The sequence below is a fragment of the Hyla sarda genome, chromosome 13 (assembly GCF_029499605.1).
Source record: "Hyla sarda isolate aHylSar1 chromosome 13, aHylSar1.hap1, whole genome shotgun sequence".
NCBI lineage: Eukaryota > Metazoa > Chordata > Amphibia > Anura > Hylidae > Hyla > Hyla sarda.
In genome coordinates this window covers 16,636,919-16,651,824 of record NC_079201.1, presented here as the reverse complement: position 1 = coordinate 16,651,824, position 14,906 = coordinate 16,636,919, and the positions used below count along the sequence as shown (strand labels likewise).

Below are 14,906 nucleotides of genomic sequence, written 5' to 3'. Positions count from 1 at the left end.
AGACTCATGCTGGAGTCCTAAATCTAAGACTGCAGCCGAGACACAGACAAGCTCAGCACTGCTCCCTGCCTGTCAATCGGACATACTCCTGACTCTGCCTCACTGCATGCCCTCATTCATTTTACTAGAGCTCCGATCTTTCTTCTCTCTGCACATGCAGTTGTAAACAGAGAGGAGAAGATTCAGAGCTGCCGGCTGCTGTGGGGGGGATTCTGGAGAGTTTAGATCATGACAGGTACCCTTTAAAGTGTACCTAAACTTTAAATAAACTTCTGATGTGTCAGAGGTATGTAAGAAGTTTGATTCGGTGGGGGGTGGGAGGGGGTCCAAGTGCTGAGGCCCTCACCAACTGCTATAAAAAGGGACAGAAGTGCTCAGCGTACCGCTGTGCCCTTAGTTTCTGTTTGGCTCTTCTCGGAAAGCCAAGTGAGTGGTATATGGAGTCAATGAATATCTCAGGCTTTCACTAAGTCTGTGCACAGTGCTCTCGGCTTTCCTAGAAGTTTCTGTATAATGTAAGGGGCAGTACTAAGTGCCAAAACAACAGTTTCATAGTGCTACAATGCACAACTCTGAATTACGATAAATAAATTCTTATTTTTTTATTTTACTGTTTTTTATTTATTTATTTATTTCCAATTCTTCAATTTCAATCCAAATTGGGTTTTTACAGGCTGCTAAACATCTCTGCAGAACACTTCAGAGTACAAGCGTTTAACCCTCAGAGCAAGAGTCCCACACTTACTGATTCCTGCTAGCAGAGAAGAACAGAACGTCACAGCCATAGCATTGGTAGCTTGCAGACACCGTTATCGTGCCTGGTACACATATATGCCCAGACAAAACCTCCCACTATGAGGATGCACGGAGCACCAAGCCAATACACTATACGCTACTAGTGTGTAAGATGGATGTCATTTCTTGTTTAGCAGGGGCCCAGGCCTAAGCTCCATGCCACATAAGGAAATGCTACATTAGGCACAACATGTATCTGGGCTAATCTGCTTGGTTGCTTCTGAATTGCATGTAGAGAAATGTATAGATGTTATGCAGTAAGCCAGTGTATGCTTTAAGTCATCTGATCTTTTCCATGTATTATTTGCCATATGTATAAACATAGATATTTCATATGCATTTGTACGTTTTTATGTATTACTGGTATATGCATCTGTGTATTTGTTAACAGGGATCTGTATTCTTATGTATATTGCTGTAAACATATTTTCAAATACGAGTAAACCAAGTTTATGTCTTCTCTCATTATGCATCCATAAGTAAAACACAGGTGTAAGATCAAAATGTTTAGTTTGCTGTTTATCTATACTTTTGTGTATCCATATATGTCTGTATGTGATGTTGTGTTTCTCACACTCACTCGCTTGCTTCTGTTTCTTGCCTATTGCTATCAGTCGGAGCAAGAGAGCACTCCCCGGCACAAGGAGGTACCCACCTATAACCAAACATCCATTTACCTATCCTAGTTCCCATCTACCTACCCCAAACCTAGCATCCAGTTAGTACACCTCTATCCCCTGATGTACCTTAATACCACTTTTTGTCACTGTGGATCCCATCAGCCTATCCTAAAATCTATCCTACATCCTATCCACCTGTTAACCCTTTTCCTAAATGCATTAAATCAGCCTTGTTGTGGCCAATGAAAAAGATTATGGGGCCTTATACGAGATCCTCAGCTTGTCCTGAGAAGTATCTGTATGTTTTATTACTACATAGCACTAATTCTGAACTAGATAAAAAATAACATGGTCATAGGGAGCATTATTACAATGACTATACATTTATCCAATACTGTTCTAATTGTTTAACATTTTCTACCAAACATTTTACTTAATTTTAGCCTAGGATAGCTACAGGTCAGATCCAGCCCATGTGCACACTGCTTTTGAGCCTTCTGTAGTATGTATTTGTATCTGTAGGATTTCATGACATATACCCCCAATGGAAAGATTTGACATATGGCAATGCATAGACATACAGTGGCATTTGTTGAGCATTGTCTCCATTTGTAACAAGACATATACTGCATGGTATTTTTTTTAGTATATTTCCATAGGTAGGAGCAGCCTGCTTTTAATTAGACTGTTTAACTTGGCTTTGTGATCTTATTTTAAATTCTAATTTCAAAACTGCTACGTTCGGTACTGAACTAGACATTTATAAATTGGGGGCAAAACTACCTATATAATACATTTAGAATATTTTCAGACAAGAGGGCAATTACAATATTCTGGAGTTGCCTATTCACACAATAAGACATTTATATCCACACTTTAAAGACATTTGGAGAATAGAGCCAGACAAAAGACAATATTTTGAGTATTCTGGAAGAGCCTATTGACACAAATAAGACAAATAGGCCCATATTTAATATGCAGTTTGTGCAAAAACTTCATGAAAACTTAATGTTTAAACATTTCTCAGCACACTCCAAACTGGAAAAGTGGCCATTAGTTGATCGATCTCCAACTTTCTTTTTACAAGGTGTTATCTGAAGATAAAGTGTTATTCCCTATCAACATGATAGGGGATAACTGACTGATCAGTAGGTGTGTAACTACTGGGATCATCACCAATCATGGGAAAAGAGGTCAAAAGTCCCCTGATAGAATCAAATGGCATAATGCATGCCGACCACTACTCCCTTCACTGTCTATGGGACCTCTGAACTATGAGTGCTGCATTTGACCTTTGCTCTTATGAATCCCCTATCCTAAGGAGAAGGGATAACTTTTAATCCTGGGATATTAAACTAGTGTAAGGACGGACAGTCTTAATAAATGTATGAACGAGTACTGTGTAAGAATATATAGGACCCACACAACAACACAATAACAGTATTCTGGAAAAGCCTATTCACAGAAAAAGAAATTGAAAATTCAGTAAGAGCATATCCACACAAGACAAAATTCTGAGTATTCTTAAAAAGCCAATTAACACAACAAGACATTCAGAAAATAAAAAAATAGTCCAAAAACAGGATACTTTGTTAAACCCTATACATTCAAAAGAAGATGTTGGAAAGGTCAATCCACACTACAGGATACTCTTGAAACTTTAGGGGTGCAGCAACACAACAAGACATTCAGGGATGTTTAGAAGTTCCTATCCAAATCAAAGGAGATTTAGAACATAATTTTTTGTAATATATACTGTTCCTAATTTTGTCAGTCATTATTAAGTTGCATTGCTTGAGTCTGCTAATACATAAGTCTACAGTTAAATTATGCCACTTTATTTAGAATTTAAAAAAAATTAATTTAGGATTCCTAAAAAGTATTATCTGAATTCCTATTCCTCAAGTTACATGCTATAGTACACCCACATACATAAATTTATATTATACCAAATTGCCATATCTAGTCAAGTCAACTTCCAAAGCACAGGGTGTCCCACTCATTGTAGTCCTGAAAAAATCAGCTAAAACTCCAAGACTAAGGAACACATTTTAATAAAACTCGGTCAAAACCTACCCTACTGAATGAGCTTTAGGAATCCCTCAGAACATGTTTGTTGAGCCTTCCTTAACTTGACTGGCAAGGGAGATGGCTAACTAGCTGTCTTGCTTGGCACATCACACCACCATGGCAGCCACATTTTGCTTCAGTCGTATAGTCAATAGGAGCCAATGCTGCCCATGTCTTATTATACTGTGCAAAAGTCTGTGTTCATTGTGCAGACTTATTGGAGAACAGGATCCACTTACTACAACATTCAGCAATTTGGAATGATGTTTTTAGGCCTGCCTGATCACAAATGGCAGCCATGTCCATCACATGTTATGAGGGGTTTCTGATTCTTATTGAGTAAGGTATGTATTGACCACATTTCCTTAAAAAGTGATAAATAGTTTTAGAATTATAGATGATTTTTCTGGGCCTACAGCGAGTGAGATACATTGTAGAACAGACAATCCACTCCACAAAAGCTTTTGTGTCCTCCTTAAGCCACCCACTGCCTTTATTTCCTGCATACCCCTACATCTTTCTGCATTTATTCCCCCATTTTACAAAAAGTTTACCAATTTAGAAGATTTGTGGTGGACATGTCTGCTGAAGCTCTGCATCTTTCATAGCCAATTTATAATAGCAATTTTTATTTATTTTTTTATTACAGGAACCCCTTCACTACCAGAGAGGTCTCCAGCATGTGATGGAGTGAAGGGGTTAAGATTTGGGCACTGACAACTTTTTTTTATATATCCCTTTTATAGTTTCTGGACAAGTCACAGGATGTCCTACTAAAGCATCAGGCCAGTATCAATGAGCTGAAGAGAACGCTGAAACAACCCAACAGCAAACTAGTCCACAGAGAACGTGGGCGGGAAAAGAGGCTTCCTTCCTCACCTACATCCTCTTCCTCCAAACACGAGGTCAGTGAGACACACTTCCAGCATGGATCCCAATATAAAAGGAATTCTAATATACTATAGAATGCAAAAGGTGGTGCTCTCTTACAAAAGACATTGCTCGTTATTCAAAACTCCCCACATCTTGGGTGGGTCGAATCGCAGCCACCAAAAGGTTTCTACTTCCTAAAATGTTATATTATTTTAGAAATCTACTGGTTTTAGTTCCTAACTATAGAATTCAAATATTACAACACCTTCTAATGCAGTTTGTCTGGAAAAATCTGAAAGCCAGAGTGGCCTTAGGATATTTGTTTCTGCCAGTGGAAAAAGGAGACTTGGGTTGTCCTGATCTAAAACTTTGTTACGCTTCACTGTTAGACCAGGTGAAACCTTCGTGAACAGGGGACCTCTCCAAATCATGGGTTGAAATGGAGTCCTCTTACAACGTCAGGCTCCCTGTTTTTAGAACTATGGGCATCTCGTTTTACAAATAGATCAATCTTCTGACAGGAATTAAAACCTTCAGTGGAAGTTTAGTCGCGGAAGTCGTTGAGGAAAAACTATTGAAATCAATAGTAGTGTAATGCAAGGCAGCATTTGCACTGAATTTATCGCAGACATTTCTTGAGGATTACGCATTGCTTTTCGATAATGTGAACAAGGCCATAAAATTCACAGCAGATTATAGTACTATGTATGTGGATGAAAATTTACGAAACTCAATGGCCCTTATTTACTAAGAGTGGAGTGTTAGTTTCTTTGTGGCTTTTAATTCCCTACAATTTATTTTCCACGGTATTTACTAAGGTTTCCCTACATTTTCCACTTTCCCTACACTTTGCTTTTTTTTACACATGCTCAGATCTGTCTGGTTTTCCTCAGATCAAATCCACCACATTGTTTTTTTTTTTGTGAAAATGTCGGGAACACGCCCCTTTTTGGAGATCACGCCACTTTCCCCAGCGACCACGCCCCTTTTTCAGGTTTTCATAGCAAAATGGAGAGTTAGTCTGGGTTTTTTCAATTCTGGCACAGACAGAATTTCTGGCGCAATGCGACAGAATCTGGCGCACCACCCGACAAAACATGTCGGGCTTGCAATAGTAAATGAGGGCCAATATTCAAGTTCATATTTTAAAAATTAGATTTTACAAAACTAAGTTTTCCTGTTGACTTCAATGGGAAATGCAGAAAAAAAGCAAAAGTATATATTTAAACCAGCGATTAATTTCCAGTTTTTTTTTGGGCAAAATCTGCAGGAAATCCACATGATTAAGTAGAATTTATCTTGTGGATTTCTTTGCAGATTAATTTTTGGTTCTTCCATGGATGTTTTCCCACAACAAATCTTACTCATGTGAACTTAGAGATAAAACCTACAAACGGAGAAAAACTGCTGAAAATATAATACAGATGCCGCTGCAATAAAAAAAATACTGATATTAGACACATATCTGCCTTTTCTGATAATTCACCTGAAAAAATGACAGGTACGCCTTAGTGTTTTAGTTATTGTTACCTACCAATTTACAAACTGACTAATATTCCACAATGGATCAGAAAAATATTTTTTGAAACATTAGACAAATTCTCCCAATTTTCCCTTCCTTCCTTTTACCAGTATAAGTACAATGATTATAGATAGGATATAGCAATCTCGGACTATGCTTCTACTAAAAATGATTTCGAATTTAGACCTTCGCTACATGGACTCTACCTTAAGTGCTGAAAATATATAATTCCTACAAAAACACCCTCCATTCTTCCAGTACTTTTCTATGTATCTGAATAAAAGCAGACTCCCTATTGTGAAAATGCTGTTCGATTAAATAACACTTAAAAGGAAAAAAAAAGACAGATCCCAAGTGGCATTTCCAAACACATATAAGAAATGTTATCTAAATAGATTTTGTGACCCATAGCGGTGCACCGCAGCTTTTTTTCCAGTAACATAATCAAACTGTCATCAGGAAATGTTCTACTATTCTTTGTCTTTCCTATGGTGTCTAAGGAGGCCAGAATTGTATTGTGAACATGTACGGAATATTAAAAAACACGCTGCAGTCATCCTTCTAGGTAGCGATAATGTGGCAATTGCTTCATTAATCCAGAACCCCATAGAGACTCTTCTTCTGAAGGTTCTGTCTGGAACATCTTAATTCAGCTTGATCAGATTTCTACTTCTCTTAGTCTCCCTGGAGATTTATCAAAGCGTTTACCTAGGGGCTGGAGCTCTATTGGAGGCCTCAGCAGCAGCTCACTATGTCTTGATTGGACTGAAGCGGTGAAAATGTAGTTTTTTTACCCTGCAACCATCTCAGGCTTCTTTATTCTTAGCATACTATATTCTATATTTTCCAGCTCTTATTAAAAATTTGGTGCCGCCGCTTAACAATCTGTTGCTCAGATCTTCCTCTTGTCGAAATGTTTCTTTCTGCAAATGTCAGTCTTTATTTTTACAGTATACATGAACAAGAATACTGTTGCAAAGCTTTAAATATGTTTAGGATATGTTCACACCACAACTGGTGCTGTATATGTTCTCCATATCACTGGCCACTTTATTAGGCTAGTATCAGATCAGGCCCCCTTTTGCCTTCATTCTTTGTGGCATACATTGTAATAATTCTGACCCTGCCTCTGAATGATGCAGCTGCAATCGAGACTCATCAGACAAGGCAATGTTCTTCCAGTCTTCCATTGTGTGAATTGTAGCCTCAGTTTTCTGTGACAGGAGTGGCACCCGGTGTGGTTTTCTGCTGCTGTAGCCCATCTGCTTCAAAGTTCGACGTGTTGTGCCTTCAGAGATGGTATTCTGCAACAAGTGTTTTTTTCAGCTACTGTTGCCTGTCATCTCAAACCAGTTTGCCCACTCTCTTATGACCTTTAACATTAACAAAGAATTTTCGTCCGCACAACTGCCACTCACTGGATACTTTCCCTTATTCAGACCATTCTCTGCAAACCCTATATTTGGTTGTGTGTCAAAATTGACAGTAGCAGTTTCTGAAATACTCAAACCAGTCCATCTGGCACCAACAACCATGACATGTTAAAAGTCACTTAAATCCCCTTTCCTCCCTATTCTGATGCTCAGTTTGAACTTCAGCAAGGTGCCGTTACCAGGTCTACATGCCTAAATGCATTGAGTTGCTGAACACAATGCAAAATCTGTAACAGAGCAACCCATCTACCCTATTCCATTTATAATTCTGGTGTTTTTTTTGCCTTGTGGTCCCCTCAATAACCAGGGTCTGGAGGCAATTGGCTGTCTGGACACACTGGGAATTATTTTGCAATATCTGGAAATCCACAGTTTGAAGACGACTGGTCTAGAGCAACATTTATTATAGTTATCCAGTAACAATAGTAATTTTTTGCCTTGTCGGTGGGGGGGGGGCTGTCTTCTTCCTATAGCCATGGGCCCTTTTTTAATTAGCTGCAGAGAGTGAAGCAGACTGGCACTAGCACATAAGAATTACAGTCTGTAAATATTTACATGGCTAACTGCATTAGAAATGTAATGGTGTTCAGAATCATGTGCTATGTATTTACATAGAGAATAGGAGAATTGGCAATGCATGGAGAACACATGCCACGCCTAAAGAAAGAATGGACAACAGTCTGGCTTTAAAATGGTTACTGATGATTACACTAATTCTCTTACCTTACCTAAATTACCTTAAGTTTCTAATTTAATTGTTTTCTCAGGACACAGAGGAAACTGGAAAAAGAGAAGAAGATGAGACAGATGCTACAGCTGCTCAAGATTCAGATGTCTTCACCCAAAAAAGCTTGGCCTCGTCTCCCGAGGTGCCTCAACTTCCTTTTTACCTATTGTTTTCTCTGGTTAATGCAATGTACAGGCAACTTAGATCTAGAAAAAAAGAGGTCAATCAGTCAGCATATAGAAAGTTTTATTAAAAAAAAATTATATATACATATATAAAGTTGTGAGTGCACAGCCTGTATAACAGTGTTTAATGTTGTGTCCCCCTCAAAATATCTAAACACACAGCCATTAATGTCTAATCCTTGGCAACAAAAGTGAGTACACCATCAATATTAGTGATTCACAATTGTATCCTATGAACAATTGTTCCACTTGAAACTCCTACTCTCACCATTCCTACCTTAAAGAAGCTTGGTAAAGGGAAGAACCTTACACATTTCTCCCATAGCACTAGTGTATTCTGGCTTGTTGACTACTTTGCCAAACATGTAATAGTGATAGGTTTGCAGTGTTCTATGGAAGTTCCAAGGAATCCTGGTCCTCTTACACTGCTTTAAATACACGCAGAAAAATTCTGTTTGGAAATTTCAGGGCAGCAGAGTCCCATTGCTGTCAATGGGATTTTGCTAAAATTCTAATTGTTTATTCTTTTGGAGGAATACAGAGTGGAATGCATTGCAGGCTTTGGGGCCCCGCAATGTTTGCTCGGTCCTAGCGTCGACTACTTCAGTCGACACTGTCCGTCCACAGAGTTAATGTAGGTGGAGATTTTTTTTGTGTGTTTAAGGACCCTAAGGGTACATTCACACGGGCAGATTTACCAGTTTACACCTGTGAGTTTGAGCCATGGTGGGTGTTCTGCAGTGCATTTTTCCGTAGCAGGTTACATTGACCTCAATAAGGTTTGCTGTGGATTTTTTTTTAGATAATACAGTACAGCAAAAGACATCCCCCAGCTTTAGGGGCGGAAAAAATTATTTTATTTTCGCGGGAAATTCGCATGCAATTTGCGCGGAATTGCACGCAGAAATGGGGGAGAAAGAAGTGAAGGGTTTTTCAGCCATTTCCACGCGAGTTCCACGCGAATTCCGCGCAAATTACATGCGAAAACGATGTCGGGCGGAATTTTTTTTTTACCATCGACTTCAATTGATTTCTGCTAGTGGATTCCGCTTGAAGAATGAACATGTTCTTTCTTCAAGCGGAACGGAATTCAGCGTCGGAATTCTGCTAGCAGAATTTCCGCAGTGTGAAAAGGCCAGCAGAAATAACATTAAAGTCAATGGGCAGAGGAGATGTGCATTAATTTGGAGCAGAGAATTCAAGAGGAATTACTCGTGTAAATTCCTCTTGAATTACTCCGTGTGAACACAGCCTTACAGGTGACAGATGATTTATAGGTGACCAAAAGAACACATTAACATAGACATATGGTGTTAGTTGTGCTTTAACATTTTCAAGTGTGATTTTTTTATATGGTTCAGATCATGCTCTTTATTTTAACTGATTTGTTTTTGTTCTTTTGGTGCCTTTGCATTTTTTTTTACATGTGTTTGATGAAACAGTATGAAGGCTTATTTCTCAAGTATGCACCGGTGAAAAGCTTAATATATACACACTCAATTGCAGATCAATCTGCTGGAAAACAAAACTGTCTGGTTTTGCCAATAGCAACCAATCACAGCTCAGCTTTAACCCCTTAATGACACGGGGGTTTTCCGTTTTTGAATTTCCCTTTTTTTCCTCCTTACTTTAAAAAATCATAACTCTTTCAATGTTGCACCTAAAAATCCATTTGATGGCTTATTTTTAGCACCACAAATTCTACTTTGTAATGATGTCAGTGATTTTACCCAAAAATCTACGGCGAAATGGAAAGAAAAATCATTGTGAGACAAAATTGGAAAAAAAAAATACATTTTGTAACATTTGGGGGCTTCCGTTTCTACACAGAACATTTTTCGGTAAAAATGACACCTTCTCTTCATTCTGTAGGTTCATACGATTAAAATGGTACCCTACTTATGGAGGTTTGATTTTGTCGCACTTCTGGAAAAAATCATAACTACATGTAGGAAAATTTATACATTTAAAATTGTCATCTTCTGACCCATATAACTTTTTTATTTTTCCGCGTATGGGGCGGTATGAGGGCTCATTTTTTGCACCATGATCTGAAGTTTTTAGCGGTATCATTTTTGTATTGATAGGACTTATTGATAATTTTTGCATGATATAAAAAATTTCCGAAAATGCACTATATTGGACTTTGGAATTTTTTTGCGCATACGCCATTGACCGTGCGGTTTCATTAACAAAATATTTTTATAATTCGGACATTTCCGCAAGCGGCGATACCACATATGATTATTTTTATTTACACTGTTTTTTTTTTTAAATGGGAAAAGGGGGGTGATTCAAACTTTTATTAGGGAAGGGGTTAAATGATCTTCTCATAGGAAATCATTGATCAATGATTCTACCGCTTGACTGCTCATGCCTGGACCTCAGGCACTGAGCAGTCATTCAGCGATCGGGCACCAGGAGACAAGGCAAGGGACCCTCCTGCTGTCTCACAGCTGTTTGGGATGCCGCAATTTCACTGCGGACATCCCGAACAGCCACCTGAGCTAACCGGCAATGATTTACTTTCACTATAGAAGTTGAACGCCGCATATAAAGGGTCAATAGCTATTAGCTATTAGCCACGGCCGTTGTTAGCCAGATCCGCCGTGGCCCCGCGTTATAGAACGGGAGCGGACTCATGACGTACCGGTACGTCATGGGTCCTTAACAGGTTAATATCCTAAGGAGCTCTGGTAAAATAATGGCTGAGCTGTGATTGGTTGCTATGGGCAGAGCCAATAGTTTTGGTTTTAAGCAGATTGATTAACCTAGGCCAAGTAGGTATTAAATACATGACTGAAATATGGAAGAAAAATTAAAAAACAACCAGTTCAAATAGAATTAACAAAACACATCGAATAATTTGCCATAAATGAATACCTGCGACTTTCTCTGAAAAACCCAGCAGTCATCATCTACTTCTAGCCACCTCTCCACAGATTCATATGCAAGTTTCCTCACCAATAGGCAAGTCAAGGCCTAGACTATCAACTGGGCAGTCACCACCCTTCTCAGTGGTGAGAGCATTCAGGTTCAGGTCCTGTTAAGAAATGAATAGTGAGGACCACCCACTTTACAGTCTCTGGTTATTATTGCAGTTTATGGACTATTGTCAGTGAGGCATGAAGCACTCTCAAAGTTTCAAAATGGTGGTGACTTCCCAGTTGACAGTGTAGGACCTAAGTAGAATACTAAAAAGATGAATCAGTAGAACAGCAGCTAGAATTGGATGACGACAACTGGATTTTTCACATGATGTTACAGGTCCTCTTTAACTATTTTAAAGTTGCCTTAATGTTTATGATATTATTAGTGGTAGTTGTTATTGTTGCAGTTGTTTTTAGCTGTTTATTAATGAAATATGTATGTTTTTTATTTGAACTAAAGACAGCAGATGGGTCATAATTTTTTACAACACATAAACATTTTCCCAATGTTATTGGATCTCTATTGATATTTTCAGTATGTGATTAATCTTTCCAATAAAAACTATTTGTAAGATCTGCAAAGAATCACACATAGCTTGTTTCAGCAGAGATGGAACCACATGTGCAGTATTTGATTGATTAAAAGAGCGAAATGTAAGAATTTCTTTTAGACATGTCCCTCTTCACTTTGGTTTTTAAGGGGTGATCCACCATTAACAATTATTCCCTATCCTATGGCTATGGGATAAGTCTATGATTGAGGAGGTCCAACTGCTGGGACTCTTGTGATTATGAGAGGTCATGGGTGTGCACTGCCGCTCATTCTCTATGGAAGCTGCCAGATATTGCCAAGCGCTGTACTCGGCTATCTCTGTTAACTCCCAGACAATGAATGGAAAGGCAGTGCACATATGATTGCTGCTCTGTTCCAACAAGACACTTAGGCCTCAGCAGTAAGATCCTCATTGATCATCTACTTCTCCCCTACCAGTGGGTAGGGGATAAGTGTTAATGGTAGGAAAACCCTAAAAGTTCCTTAAAGTTCCCAGACGCTCCAGTGCTGGCAGCCCCATCAGCTCTTGCTCCACTTGTTTACATGGCTGCAGTGATGACATGCTATACCAAAATGTGACTGCTGTAGTCAATGCCTGTCATTGGACATGACATCAGTAAGTATGATACATGAGTACTGTGGCAAGTGATTGGCCACATGTTAGTATGGCGCATCAACTCAGTGATGCAAACAGTTGCTAGATGATTTTTAAAGTACAAAAGACCCTTGTTTACCTAAGAGAACAGTAGACTGGTAGACTCATTGTGGTCCTTGGCAGATCCTACAAATTGTAGATGTTAATGTATGAACTATGGTCCGTTATGATAGTATTATAACTACCATGTTAAGCACTTCCAGAAAATGATACATGTATTAGAATCTTGTCTTGAGACCAGGCACTGTGTTCCTCGAAGGGATCAATTGATTTATTTTTTGAAATTTGCATCTAGTGTATTTAATTCCCAACGGACTCTCTATAAAAGGAATGCACCATAGCCATATGCATACTGCACGCATGAATTGTATCTTTGTGCAAATTAAGTTCAACTGACCAATTTGAGGAACGCATTCCCTGAATATCTCGATAAACATTATTATTATTATATAAACAGTATTATTTCCAGTTTACATTTCTGATGAATCTGGTCAAGGCACTTCTCATAACAGCTACAGCAACTGGTCTCATTATGAAGTATTATTACACTTCTTTTGGGTCTCTTGCACACAGAGAAGTGCTGTCTACCATGTCTGAATGCATAATTTTTTTTTAAGTGCACATTTTAATGATGTATCATTAGCAAACAATGTGTACACAAGTGTCCTTTGAGAGAAACAAATGAGACATATAATATATTGGCCATTCTTACTCTCACTGTGCATTAGCAGCTAACGCCTCTTGCTCTGATTACCATGCAGGGCATGGAGCATTGGGTTTTCATAGAAAGGAGAACAGAAAACTCTGATGCTTCATTTGAAGAGGTGCCAAAATCTCAAACTGTCCAGATCTTTGGGCAGGATTTGTCCCCGAGCAGGGAAGATCCCATGCAACTTCCCAAGGATAGGGAGGAAAGAGAAACTGAGGTCCCACATGAGGAGAAAGGGACTGACAAAGTAGTACCAATGGTAAAGGGAGCAGAGAGAAGAATCAGGTTAACAAAAAGGGAGGAGCGCCTAGTGATGGTACCTGGTGAATGGGACACGGTAGAAAATAAAGCCAGGACAGCACCAGATGGTGCTCCTTCAGATGATAGCAGAGAATGGGCTGTAAAGATGGACAATGTAAAACATGGCCAAGTCTGGAGTAGAGGAGAGGAGCTAGATGGAGAAGAACCCTCTATAAAGCGGACAGAGAGAGGCATGATAGCGTCTGGATCATCAGAAAGACCTCATGATATAAACAGAACCATTGTGGAGATTGGAGAGAGCAGACGTGTCATTTTATATGACGAAGAAGAAGCGGATGACAGCAATGATGAAACTGAAGGCGAGTGGAACAATGATGTCCACTGGGAAGACCAGCAAAAAACTTTAATATGGTGTGAGAGTTCTGGTTACCAGCAGCCAAGAATATCTGAAAATGTAGAAGAAATAGACATATGTGCATCATTCCCGCATCATCATGAGCAAATGCAATCTTCCGTATTAAATGGAAGAAAAGATGAAAACCAACAAGACAAAAAAGTTATGGAAACACTTAGGGAATATGTCACAACTGATATCCTAATGCCAGATGATTATGCAGAAGAAATGACTGAGGATGGCTGTGCAACAAGCGAAGATAATACAGAAGATGCTTTGGCAGCTAGACTTCCGAATGAATTAATGTCTTCAAGTGTTCAAATGATGGCCGAAAGGGGCGCAGAAGATTTACCTTTGGAAGATTGGGGCCCACCAGTGCTTCACTTTATGCTACCAACCATCATACCATTACCAGTGAGTCTACCCAGAGAACGCGGTCATCAAGAGGTAGCTGCAGCCAGCAATCCAAGTGAACGAATTCTTGTCCAACCAAATCCTAGGCATGAGGCTGCTCCTTATCAAGAAGAGAATGCCAGTCCTGCTGAATCCACAACAGACACTCCTGGAGAACTTTCATCTCCAGATTCAGGCTGTGAAATAACACTCACCGATGCGGCGGTAACTTTGCTAAGTCCTCAGCAGTAGCATGTTTGTAAGGGGTGGAGGGAGGGATGGAAGCACCAAACCTGCTTGGTGTTGGAGTGTTGTGGTTTGGCTAGCACGCCAGGTCCCTGTTTGTGTACATGAAGGGGCATAGTGTCATAATGGAATCTGTCTGCCTGTCTGTGCCAATACTTTACCACCATCTGCTTCTGGCTGGAGTACCGTCTGGCTTAAAATACCCCGTCCCCAAATATCAATCTGAAAAGCATGGAAGCAAAAGAGGAGACGGGAAGGAGAGCTGGTGGAAAGATGAAAAGAGGTGAAGCTATAGCATCCTCTTAACTAATCTGGCAACATCACTAAAAACACATCTTCCCCACTCCAGGAATCAGGTTGACAGTGATTAATTTGCCTCCTGCAGTAATTTTCTTAGTCGTCTGGGAAAAACAATGCTTGGCAGGTAGCCTGCGGTTCATGTACCATATTAAATGCATAAATGGATTGAAAAGCCTTGCGATTTGTTCCTTCGTGGATAATAAGGAGTTACTAATCTCCATCCCACCTCCTCCCCACTCA

The 14,906-nt window shown here is 39.4% G+C and overlaps 1 protein-coding gene across 9 annotated transcripts in view; it reads left to right on the top strand.

Annotated features, from left to right (window-relative positions):
- Nucleotides 1-14,906, top strand: part of EPB41L1 (erythrocyte membrane protein band 4.1 like 1) — a 140,290-nt gene that overhangs the window by 112,974 nt on the left and 12,410 nt on the right. For 5 of the 9 annotated variants that reach the window (XM_056549949.1, XM_056549951.1, XM_056549948.1 and 2 more), the window contains 4 exons: nt 1,410-1,442; nt 4,232-4,390; nt 8,081-8,182; nt 13,125-14,345. In XM_056549949.1, coding sequence (XP_056405924.1) covers nt 1,410-1,442; nt 4,232-4,390; nt 8,081-8,182; nt 13,125-14,345 — 1,515 coding nt within the window. The remainder of the gene's footprint in view (nt 1-1,409; nt 1,443-4,231; nt 4,391-8,080; nt 8,183-13,124; nt 14,346-14,906) is intronic. The other 4 variants (XM_056549955.1, XM_056549954.1, XM_056549953.1 and 1 more) reach the window with 3 other exon arrangements.